Source organism: Agelaius phoeniceus, chromosome 1 (genome assembly GCF_051311805.1).
Source record: "Agelaius phoeniceus isolate bAgePho1 chromosome 1, bAgePho1.hap1, whole genome shotgun sequence".
NCBI classification, from domain to species: domain Eukaryota; kingdom Metazoa; phylum Chordata; class Aves; order Passeriformes; family Icteridae; genus Agelaius; species Agelaius phoeniceus.
In genome coordinates this window covers 104,836,924-104,854,879 of record NC_135265.1, presented here as the reverse complement: position 1 = coordinate 104,854,879, position 17,956 = coordinate 104,836,924, and the positions used below count along the sequence as shown (strand labels likewise).

The 17,956-nt window shown below is 40.4% G+C and overlaps 1 protein-coding gene across 7 annotated transcripts in view; it reads right to left on the bottom strand.

Moving 5' to 3' along the window:
- The window catches only part of DLGAP1 (DLG associated protein 1), a 402,137-nt gene that overhangs the window by 90,101 nt on the left and 294,080 nt on the right, over window positions 1-17,956 (bottom strand). For all 7 annotated transcript variants that reach the window (XM_077184530.1, XM_077184523.1, XM_077184534.1 and 4 more), the window contains 2 exons: window positions 5,617-5,794; window positions 2,480-2,720 (listed from right to left, as the gene is read on the bottom strand). In XM_077184530.1, the coding sequence (XP_077040645.1) occupies window positions 2,480-2,720; window positions 5,617-5,794 (419 nt within the window). The remainder of the gene's footprint in view (window positions 1-2,479; window positions 2,721-5,616; window positions 5,795-17,956) is intronic.

Below are 17,956 nucleotides of genomic sequence, written 5' to 3'. Positions count from 1 at the left end.
TATCAGTGCATGATCACAGCTTTGGCATTAGTGAATTAAAAGCCACGTTCTTGAGGGTATTGCTAATGTTGATGAAAGGAATCTTTCTTGGTTGAACAGGCAGAGATACTTTAGGGGCAGGAGGACTGTTCTCTGATTTGGGGATATTAAAACCATTTTTAGATCATAACTGCTCCCATGTCTCCACAAAAACATTTGCAACATCACCTCGGTGGAGATAAACCCGAGATACTGTTCTCCTTTCTTCATGTCTGCCTAGTTGTTTTTCCATTTTCCATTTTATTGAAGCAGATATAAATAGAAACCATCAACATTGCCTTTATATTTCTCTTCTGTGAGCCAGGCACAGGCAACACCAAGGTAGTCAGCACCTTGTTTTTGAATATAATTAATTAAATTCTAATACCCATTAAGCAGACAGTGGTATGTAAGTCAGGTACTAAAGGAGACAAGTTGTCTGAAAGGCTACCAGCGGAAGGGATGGGCCCTTGGAGCCCAAGAATTAGAAAATGAAAAAGATAACTCAGTAAAATTCCCACAGCAGAAAACAGGCATCCACAGCAATCTTTTAATGCTTGTATGTACGTCCAGAGAGCACTGCAAATCATTTCTCTCTGCTTTTAACACCCTGACTACAGAAGCAATAACTCAAGACATACTCACTGGATTATGTTTTTCAATATCACAGTTTTGTTCATATGATTTTTTTAATTAAAGCCAGCTACCCAGAGAAGAGATCAGGTCTCTATGGTTTCACTACAAAAAAGGGACCATAAACAAGAGATAGTTTACAGTACAGATTTTCCTCTTTCATGTTTTCCAGCATTTTTGGCTGGCACACACAGCCAACCTTCTCCATTTATACATCATCATCCCCAGACATGGGCATCATTTTCCTAAGTGACAGAAACAACCTCTTACATAGGGATAATGAAAAATAGTTATTCTCTTCTGTATTTAGGATCACAGTTATTTTCATAAAGGAAAAGTGTTACCAAAGCCATTCTCACAGAATAGAAAACCCTTTTTGGGATCAACCCAAGCTGATTTAACAAAGATGAGTACACACTGAAAAATCCCTGAAAACTCCCATCCTTCAGCTTTTGCCTCAGAATATGTTTGACACAAACTAATACCACACAATGAAGTAGCACACACCTTATGCAAGTCCTGTCTTTGTGGTTTGGGGCAAACCCTGTGTGCTCACAAGGGCTATTTCTATAGCAGAAATGCTGTCATGTGAATACTATTTCTTTAGTGATTTAGATGAGAACTTCTCTGCAGCATTTGTTAAAAATGCTTTGATGTTTGTGATGTACTGCCAATATATTTCCAACAGTAGTTTAACTTGCTACTTTTAGAAAAATCTTTAATTTAGCTGAACATTTTTGGTAAAAGGATTTAAAGTGTTCTTTGATGACACAGAACAATTGACAAGCAGCTTTAAAAAAGACTTACAAGGAATAAACAACTGCACCTCTGAGATAACACACAGAAGGACAAAAGTTTACAGAAAACAGAAATGAAAAAACACAGCAAAAGAGATAGCAGGTACAGTGAAATACGTATAATAGTCAATATTAGTCAAGAACATGATTAGTATATGAACAGTACATGACTAGTAAATGAAGCTTGTGTAAAACAGTGGAATGGTTGCACAGAAGTCAAAAGAAAGAGGCTCTCTCTCATCTTGCCACAGGGAAGAGCACACACATGTAATGGCTCCTGCCTCTTGCTTTCCTGAATGAGAGAGGCAGATTTGGAATTTGGTTTTACTTGGTTTTTCTTCCCCTTAAGCACGATTTTGGTGACAAAATCTGACATTCATCATGGTTATTTCCAAAAGAAAAGCAACCTCGAACATTAAAAAGCAGATTAGAAGTCTCATGTTTACACCGAAACCTCTTCCTCTAGCGAGGCTTGAATAGTTTGAACTGCAGAAAGAATGTAACAGCAAAATGTGAACATGCATGTTTTGACCTGCAGACTGCTTCTTCTTTCCTTTCTTCATTCTCACATCTTAGATGGGGCCTAGAGAGCTGGAACAGTCTCTTCAAGCCAGTAAAAACCACATCCAGTAACTTATACAATCACTTCAACTTTGTAGAAGACCTCATCAGAGGGACTCTTTGCTGGTCACAGCCAGCAGAACTGCCAACCCAGAGCCTTCTTTGCTCAGCCTTGTCAAATTGTGATTGCTCTTTTGGGGAGGATAACAAGATGAGACATGACCTTGGAATTCCCTTCTGTATGCTTTTAGCTCAGAATAAATTAGCTTGGACACAGAAGGAACCATATCAAAGGCATCAGCCTTGGTCTATGCGTGGTTTGAGGCTGATTAGTCTGTCCAGCTCCCTGGTGAAACACAAGACTCCGTTAAGAGCTTGGCATCTGGCAGAGAAAAGCTTGATCTGATGGAAATGCACGGGAAGAACCTTGCCTTGCCACCCCCCTCTGGATTTCCCTCTGCGTTACTCACCAGTACTGCTCTGGATGGTCCTCACGGTGGTGGTGGTACGCGGGGGAGAGGAGGAGCGCAGCGATATGCACTCGTCATCCTGGGAGCAGCCCTTCTCGATGGCCCGCACGTAGCTGTGGCTCCTCATGCGGAAGCAGCCCGGCATGGGCAGATCCAGCGCTTCCACAGCCTGGGACTCCAGCTCGCTGAACACCGACTCGCAGACGGACTCGAACTGGCCGTTCACCTCCATCTCACTCACCTGCAGGCAGACACCCGGCAGGGTCAGTGCGGCCCGCGCGTGGATATTCCACGCAAACCCTAATTACTGTCCAACAGGATACAAAAGAAATAACCAGAATTCTGCCAAGAATAAAACAAAATGCGGATCATCACCGGTGGGATGTGATCTTTGGGTGGTCACCAAATGCAAGTGGGATCTTTAATAAGAAGTTGTGCCATCCCATTGTAGTTTTGTTAATATTAGTTAGAGTAAGTTTAGGGTTATTCTTTGTATTGCTAATTTGGAATTGGAGAATACTACAGCGAGTAGCTATGTTAACCTCCTTATCAAATGTACATGGTAAAGCATTAAGAGACACTTATTGTAGTAGGGATTTGCATTAAGTAAAAGAATTTACTTATTTTTAGGAAAGGGGGGAGAAATGAGACAGAGTGGAAATTTTCCAGAGTAGAAATCCATTTTGATTTAGGTGAAATGTACATCTTTGAGTTAAATCTGTAGCTTGCAAACATAGCTGTTTAGTCTGACTGCCTGTTCTCATAAAAAGCCTATGCTTGGAGAAACTGTTTCAGCCGAAGGACAGAGATAAGGGCGGGGGCAGACAGAGAGCAGGGAAGCCTAACCCAGGAATTCTTTCTGATAAAGAAAAATTAGTGGCAAATGTCATGTGGAGTCAGAAGAACACTCTCAAGCTACGGTGGCACAACGGCCAGGACCTGTTAGAGGATCCCTTTACACATGAAAGATAAATGGGACATCCCATAGCAGCAATTGTGAGGGGGAAAAAAATAATGTATAAAAAGGGGAGACAGAGGTGTTGGCAAAGATTCAGCAGAGTTTGGGCTCTTGGCTCTTCTGAAACTGGTGGGAAGCCTGGAGCCCTCATAGCAACTTCTGTTTTACATGACCCAGGACCCAGAGCAGAGGTTGAATGATTGGTCTTTGTGGTCATTACATGTAAAACAAAAATCATACTTTCATTGTGTGGTGAGGAAAAAATAAGAAGGGTCAGCTTAACCCCAGTACATTATCAATGCAACCCACAGGCAATCACACTGATAAAACCTGAGTGGCTGGAAAGCTGCAGGGTAACAAATACAGGAAGGGGAGGTTGGTAAGGGAACCAGCTTTGCTGCTGGGGAAAAATGTCTGTAGAACAAAATTTCTGGCTGAGAGCAGATGCAAAGGAATCTTTAGACCCTTTGTGCAGCAGACACTAGGTGGTGACAAAGACTTGTGCTCATGGTGGTTAAAGAGCATTCAAAAACTTCCTACAGGTCTTAAGAATCTGGAAACCATTTACCTTGGCTTAATTATTAATGGATGCTCATGTTTCTAAACTGAGCATTGAGCCCTGAGCTTGGCATTAAAGCACAATAATTATCACTGTATGAGACATGCAGATGGAAACAATCACTTGAGGATTTTGTTAGTTTTCAAGCATGTAGAAGACCAAGTTAGCAGGAGAAGATAAGACTATGTTAGGAAGGTAGAAAAAAACCCCATTAGAAATTCTCTTCCAGGATTAATGTTACCAAGAAAAATGCTTTGTGGAGTCTTTGTATACATAACTGAAAAATCTCAGAGAGCAAAATATATTTTTTTCAAAGGAAAACTATTTAAAAAGCCTGGAAGAGTAGTAGGCAGTACAACAAAAAGAATAATCTTACAATAGCAGAGAATATCCAATCCTCAAGTAAATATCTCTGAATTAATGCATTTTTAAACCAAAAAAACTTGTTCACCTTGGCAAAGGATAACCACTTCTTGGCTGACAGCTTTGTGTGTTAGGTATGCAGCTAAATAAGTAACCTGACCTAATGTTGATGTAGTTGCCTCTGAGACATGAATTTCTGTGCTGTTTTCTCCCAGATACATCCTGACCCTCTTTTTAAAGCATCAGCCCATGCTCTATGCAAAGTGCCTCATTTCAAAATACACAGGTAAGTACTCTGAAGTGTCTAAATACAGAAGACTGCAGAAAGGGAAGCTACAGCTCTATATTGAATAGCAGATGTATTTGTTAGGGCCATAGCTGAAGTCCTGGTGTCACTGATGTTACACACTTTTTTTGACATGGTGATGATTTGGTATGCCAGTCATTAGGGATCAGTATCTGGCACCACAAATCCTGCCTGCTGCACTTCTGGACTCGTGTAAGGAAGTTCTTTCATCCAAGTGATTTACCCAAATGATCCACTTAAGTTAACAAGCCAAAAATCACAACAAGGAGCTGGAGGATGTAGCAGATGAACTACTGGCCCTCTGCCCCGTGGTGTACTGGCCCTTTTGCACTTCTTTCAGATCTGTTCCCTATGAACTCAACTGTACAAGCATGCTGAATGCAAGGACAGACTATTTTATAACATTAAAACACATAAACTGAATCTGTCACAGTAGACTTCATTTTTCTTCTTGTTTAGGAGCATGAAGATCTCTTACAGAATTTCAGAGCAAAAATACAGACAGATTTTTTCACTTAATACATGTCCTGTAATATTTGTACTATTTAAGTGAAAGGTTTGGAGGTACACAAAGTAAAGAATGCATAAAATAAAGTCTCTATTAAAATTGTGGAATACAAACTATTAACAGCCTAATTTTAAATTAGCCCCTCACTCAGCATACAAACTTTCTTTTGAGGCATTCAAAAATTTTTGATTGATTGGAGGCACTAAGCACAAGATCCTTAAGAACCCTCTTCAATGAGAGTGCTGGTGAGCACCACTTAAAGCAAAATCCAATTTCTCCTATTGCAAGCAGTGTCCAGCATTACACTGTCTCTCCAGGCTGCCCCAGGTGCAGATAAATGGGCTGGTGAGCACCACTTAAAGCAAAATCCAATTTCTCCTAGTGCAAGCAGTGTCCAGCGTTACACTGGCTCTCCAGGCTGCCCCAGGTGCAGGTCACCCACCTGGCTGATGGTGCTCATGGCTCTCATGTAGCTCTCGTTGCGGGAGCGGAACTTGGGGGAGGTCAGCAGCCCTGCGGGGTCCAGGCTGTCCAGGCTCCTGTTGATGGAGACTTCGCTCACCGCCCTCAGGTAACTGTGGCTCCGGATCTGGAGCTTTGGCGAGTGTTCACTGGATATCCTGGGAGTTTTGGGTGGGGAAAAAAGAAAAAGAAAGGAAGAGAAAAGAGGTTCCATCAAATCCAAGTGGCCTCACCGGGAGTGAGAATAACCAGATGTTTTTCACTGGAACAGCATGACTTGAACAAGTCATGACACAGTTCTTGTATATTTATAAAATAAAGGCAATGTCAGTACTTTTATTTGGATTACGCCACCCTTTTATTTGGTGGAAGGAAGAGAAAAGGTTGGAAAGGATTTCCTTTTCATTTTCCGTAAACCATGTCTAAGCATAATGGCAAAATCACATTCATTTTCTTTACTGACAGCAGAATGGAAAAATTTTACACTGTATTGACAATGACAGCACCCAGCTCCAGCAACCCCCCCCACTAGGTGGGATTTTTGAAGTGACAACACTGAAATGACTTCACAAGATGATTTTAAAAGAGCAAGAAAAGCCACTGAAATGAGCAGCAGAGAGAGCCCTGTGGCCTTACAGAGATGAATGCAGCAACCATCAAAACCAGCTGGGGAGGTGGGTAAAGAAGGAAGAGGCCTGATACTTCGATCAGCTGGATGATTCTAAATTTATTAAATGAACATCCAAATCTCAAAATGCTGCTGGTGATGTGATCTGACATGCTCTCATGTATGTATTCATGAAACAGGACTGTTTCTCATGGGGTTTTCAAGGGTGTATGGGCCAACAGGGCAGGCAGATCATAGAAACCATGAAAAACGCACTCATAGTATGCCTTAACCTGGGAAATCACTCCAACAGCATAGGCCACCTGATAAGATTTGATATGCTTTAAATTTTATTTTAGACTTGGCTTAAGCCACAAGTTAACATGCCACAACACAAAATGCATGCCAAGGAAGTAGCTTTACATAACTATGTCAAATTAGAAGTTCAAAGGTCACAGTTGTATTTCTGAAGTGATAACTTTGCCTAGTTTTTCAATAGAAGTGACAGGTGAGATGTACAAGGAATCAAAACCAAACAAAAAACCCTCCCCCAACCCCCTCCCTCCCCACATTCCCCAGGGATTTTGTACTTCTGCTATTTTCTTGCCCTATGTGCTAAGAGTCAGCTAGAACAATCCTCCACCTGTGAGATGCTTTATCCTCTGAATGTGCTGGCTAAGTGCTGTCTTCACAACCTGAGGCATCCTACAAAGACGTGAGTCCCAAAAAGTGAGTGAAATACACTTCTATGAAATACAATTAATTTGGGGGATACGTCTTTTGAAAGAACTCATCAATTAATAAAGTATCAAAAGGGTGAGTCTTTGATGTATTTTTTGAGTTTTAAATATTCTTCATGTATCACAAAGCAAACTAAGTAAAATATTAACTAAATTTTCCATTTTAAAATGTAAATCTCATAGAGACGTTCACAGGTATATAAAAGAAAAATCTGTAACCTAATTACAGGCTTAATCTTTGTCTCCTAGTCTTTAGACATACATGCACAGCTGACCGGAAAGAAGAGAATCCATTTTACGTCTAATTCCTGAAGCATTTGCAGATATTTTGTATTCAAGTATCTAATGATGGTAATTAGTATCAGCAATTTCCCAGTGGCATGCACAATTCTGGTAATTGTCAATGTATTTTGGGAGGACAATTCCATTGTGTAATCACTCACCTAAGTAGTTCAGAAACTGGGTCTATTTCTGAATCATCCAATACTGTAATTTAACCTAGGCCATCTCTACAATACCATATTCTCTGGCTGCTAATTACTTCCTAATAAAAATACATAAACTTCTGCTAATTACCCAATACTCCTGCCACAGGAAGAAGAGAAAGCCTTTGCTTGCCATTTTCACTGTGCATACAGTGCAATACAACAGCCATTTCCATACTCTTTGACTCCTTACACCACTTGATTCCACATGACAAAACCTCTTTAGACATCAGAATAAGTGGTACTCCAAACAACTCAAAAAAAGGCAGAAAAAGTGGTGAAAAGTCAACTGTTACTAATGGTTACATTTGTTTACTGCATTTTGGTAACTAACACTAACCACATAACTCTTGGAATAAAAATTATTGCCTGTTATTGAATTAAAGAAAAATGAATGAATAATTCAGGAGACATAATTTTTCTGATGCATGTAAGCTACTTCACCACGCTGCAGACCTGCAAACTGATCAGCGTTGCCTGAAATGCATTTCCTAGATTGGTTCAAAACGTATTTTATGATTATGATGTGAACAGTTTGCTGCCAATATGTGACATGCAAAATTCAAATCAGCTTGATTAGCTGCCAGTTAGTCAAATACGTCACCTGGGGCTTGTTGCTGCCCACTGATTAGCTGAGCTTGCAAGAAGACTGCAGCACATCACAAGATTCAGTGCACAGATACTGCCAGACAGAAATCTGCAGTTGCTGAGGCACATGCCCTTTAAAGAGTGGAACCAATAAAGCTAGTATCCATAGCACAAAGATTTTGCTGTGGCAGCCAGAGTAAAGATCATGTAAGATACTCATGGAAGTGGCATGGAAAGCCATCACAAAGAGTATAGAAATGAATTTTCTGTATGCATTAGTGTTGCATATTATTTTTGCAACTCTGCTCAAAACAAAGGAATTCCTCATAAAAGTAGATGTTCCCCTTTTTTTTTTTTTTCAGATGTGGGTCCTCAGCACAGCTGTGGTTTTTTTTTTTTTTGGTTTTGTTCCTCACTATGCAATTGGCTAGTTTGACACAAATCCAGAACTGTATTTTACAGGGGGCTACTTAATCTGTGAACACTTCCCTCTCCTGTATAGACCAGAGGAGGTAATTGGCTGCTGTTGAAGGAGGTGGCTCCTTGCTTACTGATTGCTACAATCTCTATTTCATTAGATGTAGTGGTGGGGGAAAAAAGGAGAACAAAAGGGATTTAAACCTAGAGAAAGAAACATTGAAAGCTTGCATTTATAATGATTACTGCTGCTTTTATAGCTGTGTAATAAATCGTCACTATGTCCTACAGTAAAGTTTAATGAACAGCTGAAATGCCACTGGAAATTTTGATAATATGCCACTTAGGAATAAATCTGACTATGTATGATGTGCAAGATCTGAATGTATAATTAATTTTCTTGGAGTTACTATTACCAGTAACATATAAATGAAAATATCTTTTTCTTCCTTGAGGGTTCAAGTCCGTCTCTTATCCTGCATTACCTAAATTTCTCTTTTTGCCATTGTAATTTCTACAATAAGTACAACATATTAAGGACTGAGAGTTTGGGACAGCTCTTTGGCCAATACAAAATGGTCTTTTGGCTCCACTCACTGCATTGGATGTATTAATTGGCCAAAGTGGGATGTGAATTATTTAGGTTCTTAAACAAGCTCCTCAAGCATGTTCCATCATTTCTGTGCTGCACCCACAAGTGGCAGGTCCTCACACTGGCTGCACCATGCTTTTTCCCCACACTGCTGCCCTTGCCCCAGGCCTCACCCCAGAGGATGGGAGCACAGCCACAACAGCATCACACTGATACCACACAGGGTGGGAGGCACAGCATTACTGGATGTGCTTCCCAAAAACCACAGCCAGAGGCACCAGGAGGAGATATGAGGGCTCTGTGTTGCTGCTGCGCTGCTGATTGCCATTTTGGGTTTCCCGAGGGGATTTGCAAGAGAAGGAGCCAGCCCTGAGCTGAAGTGGGTAGAAATGGAGTCTGCTGAGTCCCAGCAGATAAATAAATACTCCCCTGGGTAGAGGAAGGCAAGTGGCTCTGATCTACACTGTGCATCAGAGGAGATCAAGGTACCCCACCAATGAGGCCAAAATGCTACAGAAATTCCATGAGAAGCTCTGACAGGAGGAGAATGCTCATTTAATCAGAAAACATGTTCTAGTGAAGCATCTGAACCAGAAGGTAGGTGTATAAAGGAAATCTTTGCATACTGCACTGAGATTTCTGCTCTGTACATTTCCAACACACTGAAGCCTATTCTCCTGTTTTCATTCAAATAGAGAAAAGAAAGTATTTAAAACACACACATCCAATCACACTGCTCCAACATGCATGGTAAGAAATATTTTTAACTCACTGCTACAGATGTGCTTGTGTTTACATGATATTAACATGATTTACATGATTTAATTCAGATGAAAACACATTCTGGTCTCTCATTGATTATTTACAGAGTAAGGAGTCGGTAGGTGTAGGGACTTGTGAGAGCAGCTAGACTCAGTTGCTTTGCTCTGGAGGCTACAGGGAAGCTGGAGAGGGACCCTTCATCAGGAATTGTAGTGAAAGGACAAGGAGTAAAAGCTACAAACTGAACAAAGGAAAAATTAGGTTAGATATTAGAAAGAAATTATTTACTGCGAGGATGGTTAGACATTGGAACAGGTTGCCCAGGGTTGTGAATGCCCCCACCATGGCAGTTTTCAAAACCAATTTGGATAAGGCCTCGAACAATCTAGTCTAGTGGGAGGTGTCCCTGCCCATGGTAGTGGGGGAGAGGGCTAGATGATCTTTAAGGTCCATTCCAAGCCCCTAACACTCTATGATTCTGTGATTCTATATCAAAGGGTTCAAAATGCAGTCTTAGCAATTAACAGTGAAACAACTTTGAATATATTCTTGGAAGAGTTCCTATGCCTTGAAAATGTCTTTCAAACAACAGAGAGAAGATAGACAACAGGGATTTACATAAGCAGGCAATTTTAGTTTCAAATATTTCCTTTTAATTTAGGAATGCACAATGCACTCTGTCATATACGTGCTCGTTATAAAAAGCACTTTCACTTATCACATTTCATTTCTGAATGAAGAAAGGGAAAATCAAGCCTTGTCATGACTACTATTTTTTCCCTTTAGGCCAGACACAATATAATAAAATGTAGTCCTGAGACTATATTGTCTTCTCCAAGTTCAGCAGTCAGAATCATAGCACAAAGTACAGTGTTGTGCCAGATGGGCATTGTGTTCTGCCAACAGAAAATGACAAAGCAGAGTAAAGTAAAAGTCCAGGAACGTGTCCCAAATGCTTCTGTAAGACAGCAGTGCTAAAATTTGCCTTCAAACAAAGAAGACCTCAAAAATACACCACATACAACATGAAACCAAGAAAAAAAAAATCTCAAAGCCACCACTACTGTTAAGTATCCCAGGTCTCAATTTTGCTGCATACAGCTGATAGCTTGGTTCCATGGGGATAAATTATCCTCAGCTGAATGTCCCACCTCTGGTGTGGCTGGTGGGCACATCCAACATACATTTCTCTGCTTAATTTTATTTGCATTTTAGTGTTGCTAGAAGGTAGAATAATCCAGTGCAGCCTGACACAAACTGAACACTGAAGGACAGAGAGGAAGATTTAGAGAACAATTTACTGATGTGCATCTGTCTGATCCTGGTAATTACACGGGTCAACCAGGGTGGGGTAATTTTTCTGTGTTGGCATCCACGTTCTGCTGCTTTTTGGTGCAGTGAACAGGGGACTGTCATGTCACTGATGGAGACAAGGGCAGCATATAAACAATTTTTAGCATTTGCCCTCACCACTCCAGATTTTTCTGGGTTTGAAGCTCTCCTTTTGCTTTCTTGTTTATATTTACACAATATTAAACAAGTGAACCTCTTCATGGGGAGTTTCTGCCTTGAAGCTAAAAAAAAATAAATCCCAATAAAACCTCTCTTTAAGTCCAGATCCTGCTAAAGGGTCAAGTGTGAGAAAAAAATTATAAAACTTGGTGATATCTGCTGAAGAGCAAAACAATGCCATCAACAGAAAAATGGCATTTGCTTCTACTACCACACCAGAAATTGTCCTTGCTGCTTGGATCAGCCAACACATACCACAAAACTGCATGGACATGCCTGTGACACAGAGTTTTACCCAGGCTGAGAAGAGGCAGAAATTACAGAATGGTGTATTTGTCTCGGTCTGATTTTTCAGATTCTCTTGAGAAATGGAAGGAAGTACTTAAAAAGGAAAAAAGCCCCAAATAATCCAAAAGCCCCCACAGTTTGGGGTTTGCATCTCCATCTCCAGCTGTTGTGCACTTCTTGAGTAAGCACATGGTGTCCTGGCGATTTGTTTGTTTGAGGGAAGCAGGAACTGGATCAATGTTTTATGGTAGAAAATGTTTCTAAAAAGCCCAGTCCCTTTCAAAGCCCTCCATGTCTGACCACTGCCAGCTTCAGAATCAATCATGGGACCACTTTGTGATTTTGTTAAAATCCTGCTTTTCTCTCAAAGGACACAGAAGCTTTGGGGTTCTTTTTCTCTTTTTGGGATGTGGAGGTATTGAGGTTGTATGAATTTATTTCATGAGCAATCTTTAGTTATTAAAATATTAGCAAACAAAGATGACTATTGAATAAAAATTCATGTATACATTAAAACAAATCTTCCATTTTATCTCAAAGTCCTCTCAGGTACTTTGTACCATCAAAAAATACCACAGGCTAATGTATTTAAGGAACATTTCCCTTGTCTTTGACATACTGTATTTTCTCCTTGCTTTCTAGACATAGTGAAAGAATAGAGCACAGCATGAAAGTGGCACATATGCAACTGAGTTGGCAAGAAAAGCAGATGGAAGATGATGAAGACAGATATTATACAATTCTCTTTAATCAGAAATCTGGTCTCCATGCTGGTTCTGATTGCCATGTGCGTGTGTGTGCGTGGGAATAGTTGTGAGCACTCTTCCATCCCAGAGAGTGAAAAAAGATTCTGAAGGGTAGAAATAGTTCCACCCAGATGAACCAGCTCAATCCAGTGATGCCAGGGTAAGCTGCTTCTGTGCAAAACCATTTTTTGTTTACACTAGAAAGCAAATCCACCCTATCTTGTCACCAGAAGCAGGGTAAGATGTAACATTGTCAAGAGCAGACAGCTTAAGAATAGTTCTCCTCTAAGAAGACCCTTTGAGGAAAGCTGTAGGCCTTAATGTCCCCCTGCTGCCAATCTTACTGGGTACATGTTCAGAGGGGTTTTTGGAGGTCCTTGCTGGAGGCAATTTTATCTAGGTCTGAGCCTGGACCAAATGCATGACAAAAGCTCTTGCCTTTTTCAGCTCAACTCTCTTTTGAATGGGCCCTAGTGATCCCAGAAACCAGTGCTGCTCAGCAGAGAGAAATATATTTACCCAAGCTGGAAAAGATCTTGCCTTGCATCAGACATAATGGACTGAGAATGCAGACTGCCTGAGGGCCTGAGCAGGTCAGCCTTACTCATAGCCTTGCCTGGAGCCCTTTGGACCTTGCTGGGGTGAGAATGAAGCCCTCCAACACTGCTTTGATGAACTCTTTGCCAGCACAAGTTATACACTCCTTCCTGCAGTAGCCACTCCTTCAGTTCTCCTCATCAAGGCCAGGCTCATCTATCTGATTCCACATCACTTTCCATTCTTGGTTACTTCAGTGCCACCTTTCCTCACTAGTGAAACTCTAAAGTCATCTGCAGTCTGCTCAGATCAATTCTTATTTTAGGAATTCGAGCATTCCCTCTTGTCCTATCAGTATATGCTCTGGTAAAAGGCCACCTCTCTTGTAGCCTCCCTTTAGGTACTGAAGGCCTACAGAATATAAAGAAGATATTCCCTGTTACAGTCCTTGTAAAATCACAGTCTCCACAAGCTCAGACCCCACCTGCTTAGCTAAATTTTCAGGTCTCCCCCATTCATATGTTAAGAGTTTGATTAATTCTGCCAGTGGGAACACCAAAGAGTTACAGCTCTCTGCCAAACCACAAGAGGAAAGCAGCTACTTTTCAGGAATGTCACCTGGCTGTGTGCTGAGCTGGCAGCACAACCAGCTCTGCCTGCTTAGCACCAGGATTTATGCAGGAGCTCTGGCGTGCTCCCGGCAGTGGGAGGATGGAGCTCCAGCTCACTAAAAGGCATCTTCTGGGCAGACTTCCCGTAACTGAAAGGCCCTCCCGTGCTACTCCAAGTTACAATATTGGGCAGTATTTATCAACAAATAATTTTTTTCTAGGTAAACAGTAGGAAAGTATTTGCTATGGTGAATGTCACTGCAGTATTTATTTAAAGAGCAATGTTTTTCTGAAAATTTGCAATGCATTTTGAGCTTTCAGTGTCTTCAACTCCACAGGTCCTCTTGGACTTGAAACAAGGCAGTGATCACCCACACACTGCATGGCCATGTGCCTGCAAGCCCTGTCATGTATCTGCATTTGAGTCACCTCCTTCAGAAAGACATTCTCAAACATCCAGATTAGATCTGCGTAAACAGCTCCCAGTGAGATTAGGGAAATATCTTAGTTTTGCAAGTCAACAACATTACTCCAAAACCTTCACATACATAAACAGCCACCTGCATTTTCCAAAAAATGTGTTTTACATATGCAGCAATTTTTCACTTCCTATTCAGTATTCTGCCATTTCAAAACTTTTGGCTACCTAGTAAAGAGAAACAAGAAAAAGCAAAAGCAGCAGATTCAATACCATCTGTACAGATGTGCAACACAAGCCAAACTACTGGAGAAACTGAAAAGCAAGCACATTTTAAAGCAATGAGGAGGGTAGGCTATTAACTCTCCCAGAGAGAAGGAAATAATCCTAAATCCAACTCAGCTAAGGAGGTGAGCTCACTTTCTTATGTCTCTGAGTAACAACCCTATGTCCAAATGAAAAGTTGAGGCAGCAAGATTCAACACAAGGCAAAGCATGCTACCCACCAAATGCTGTGAATATAATATGTACTGGTGGTGACCACGGATTTTCTCTCCTGTTCCCTCTTGATGGGGTCATTTTGAAAGATCACGCATGCCCTCTTACTAAGTGGCTACTTCAGCATTCTCCATTTTAGCTGTTTTGTGTTTGAAGAACACCAAGCAGTCCAAAATGCCTGAAGAGAAGCCTGCATTTTCTTCTTTTATAAGCAAGTGCTTCTCGCTTGGTACATTTTGTTTCCCTGCAGACACCTGGAAGACGGTGACTCGAAATAGGATCCAGCTACTCCTGAGGCACAGGGGTTGGGGGTGTGATAACACAGAGCAATGAGCTCCTGGATTACCCTACAGCCATTTTCTCGAGGTGTGTCTGGATAAGTACAGGTTGGAGCTCAGATGTGTCTTGCAGCTGTCTCTTCCTGATAAAAAAAGCAAAGATTTTTGGGGAAACTGACTAAGATAAAACCCTGCAATTTCTCCGGTCATACCAAAGAAGCTAGAAATAGTAACTTTTAACCTGTGTTTTTATTTAAAGTAATGTCTGAATTGCAAGGAATACAAGAAAATGATGGTATGCAGTAGGGTTTCTGGGAAATTCTTTACTGATAATCTGGGCAGCAGATTATCAGTCTGCTGCTCTGGGGGATTTTCCCTTTTCTCACTGATCTTACAAAGCAAAAGCAATACCCCAGGAGCAGGGAGAATTTCTCTCCACGAAACTTTACCAGAGCTACTCCTCAGAGGAAAAGAAGAAGCAATCACTTTCCCTTCAGATACTTTTACATCAAAAGAAATTCCTCAAAACAAGCCCAGCTAATTCCAAAACCCCAGTTATCCACATATATTTTAATATTATCTCTTTCCATTCCAAAGTCTTTCCAGTTTTGTTCTGTAGTAATTAAAAAAGGACCTGTTTGCTGTACTGAGATACAACATGAGGTGACAACCTCATATATATATATATATATATATATATTGGTCTGGGCAAGTTGTGTTGCCAATGCTCTTACAAACATGGCCAAAGCACTAAATATCTCAAAGTCTGAAGTCTGATGTCTGATATCCATTATGAAAATCTTCTGATGAATAGAAATTTGTTGAAAAAATGTGAAATAATGCTTAACACACATTTTCAGACTTTTTTGCCTCCTTATAAAAAAACCCCAACATATACTTTCTGTGTTATAGGCTGTTGTTTGGGCCAAACTTGTACAGAATAAATCCTGATAAAGTAGAACTAATTTTATTTTTGAGCATGAAAGAACCAAAGAAATAAATGTCTTAAGAAATCTTCATAATAATGCAAAACCCTGCTTGGGACTGAAGGGGATCCTTTTTTTGCAATTCTTTAAAATAGGTAGTTTTTAATCCCCTGAACCAGAAATACTCTGAAATCTTTATTTGGGCCTGTTAGTAAAGGAACAAGATAACCAGTTGTCATGTCATTCATCACACTGTCAGTGTCAAGTACAATGATTCAGATGGAGGCAATGAGAATGTAAAAAGTAATTTCAAAGAGTGGATGCCCTTCAGGGCTGTGGAACTCCAGAAGAGTTGTGCAGTTTATTTTAAAGGAAGGAAGTCTCAACTCCTGAGGAAGCCATGTAGCTTCTTGACCTGTAACAGTAGGCATTCTTAATTATTTCCAAGTATTTTTTTTGAATTTAATTTCCATACTTGGAATGAAAATATGTGGTTCATTGAATTGGTACACTACTCTTTTCCAATGGAAAAAAAATTTAAAAAGCGCAAATGTCTGCGCTTGCATTGAAGGGGATAAAGCTAGTTCCTTACTGATTTCTAGTGTTCTCTCTATCCCATCTAAACCACAAAACAAACAAACACTTGGTGAAGGAGTTAAGAGAACAACTCCTCTTCTTTTCATAAATATAACATAATAGAACATAATATACATGGTGAAGATGCAGATGACCTTTGGTCCTGCTCAGAAGATGAAAATACTTGGATATCTATGCTTTTGATTAAAACATCGTAACAGGAAAAAAACCCCAACACAACAAAAAAAACCAGCCCCAAAAACCCCTCTAAATTTTTCTGGATAAATATCATCTGCTGACATTTAAAACTACTGACAATTGATGGTTGTTCATGGGTTCAGATTTCAGTGTGGACTGAGATTTGCTGTGTGGCCTGGAGGAGAAGTCATATAAACCCCTCAGTCTCAGAAAATATACTACATGTGTTAATACTTCGCTACAGCACCTCTGTGGCTGTAGGTGGCTTTGTAATGATCAACTAAAGTCAGCAAACATAATGAGCTTCTTTGATGGAAATGAATAGCAGCACCAAATTTTTATTGTATTACTGGAAGCTAAGGTCACAGAACAACTGAAATAGCCCCAGAGACTGATATTGAACCACTTCAGCTCCAGAGATTGATATTGTATATAAAGCAGAATACCTGGTTAATCAAGACTAAAGAATGTTTGGAATGATGGTCAAAAGATACTTGAGAAGAAGTATATTTTCTGATTAAAACCATTATGGACTATGGATGGTGATTGGTATGGATATGATATCCTTTCAAGTCAATGGTTTTTCTGAGGCATGACAAAACTGCTTGAAAAGCTCTCCAGCCTAATAAAACTTCCATAACCTATTCAATAAACTAAAAGTTTAATGCCTAAAATGTCAATTTTAAGTAAATTGTAATGAAACCTGTATTACTTCCCAAAGCCTCACAACTCTTGTGAGGAGAGACAGAATTTTGCGCTGAACTTACATAATTTAATTTTGTTACATGAGTAAGTACCCTCTTCCTCAGAGGACCTCTTCCTTAAATGGCTTTTATATATCTAGCAGGTATTTTTACTGTTCTGTCACCTTGGTTAGGAAAAAAACAACATTATGATAACATGAATCCATTTCTTGTTGTCAGGATCACCAGGGCAGAGACCTGTGTGATGATGTTTGAATTTCATCAAAGTATGATGTTCAAAATCATACTTTTGATGTATGTCTTCATGTGCAGGTGGGATGGGACCTTTGAAGGGCTGCTCAGTGTCCTGGGACTCTGGTTTCTCTTGTGATGTGTTAGGTAAGGGCCAATTTGTCAACCCATTGAATTCTGTCCCTCCAACTAAATATATATCTGGGGCTTGAAGCTAAGCAAAATTAGGTTGAGCATTTCAACTCTGCAGCAGCTTTACAATTTCTGGAATTATCCAGGAAGGGATGGGTCAGTTGTTAATGACATGAGCACACCTGAGCTGCCTGCTGTTGTATGGGCATGCACTGACACATCCAAGGAGATGGAAGAAGCACTGGTCTCCTGCTCACTGTCTAAACACAGTGTTGCATCAAGCTAAGCTGCTTGAAATTCATCACTTTTTCAATTTAGTATACATCAGAGATCAGCTGTGATAAATCACTGTGTTGGACCACAGAAGTGCAACAGAACTGGGTCAACCTTTTTTACCTGACTGCTACTGGGAATCATATAATAAAATGTACAGAGGGGATTGGAAAAGCTTGAGAACACTGTAGAGGTGACCTT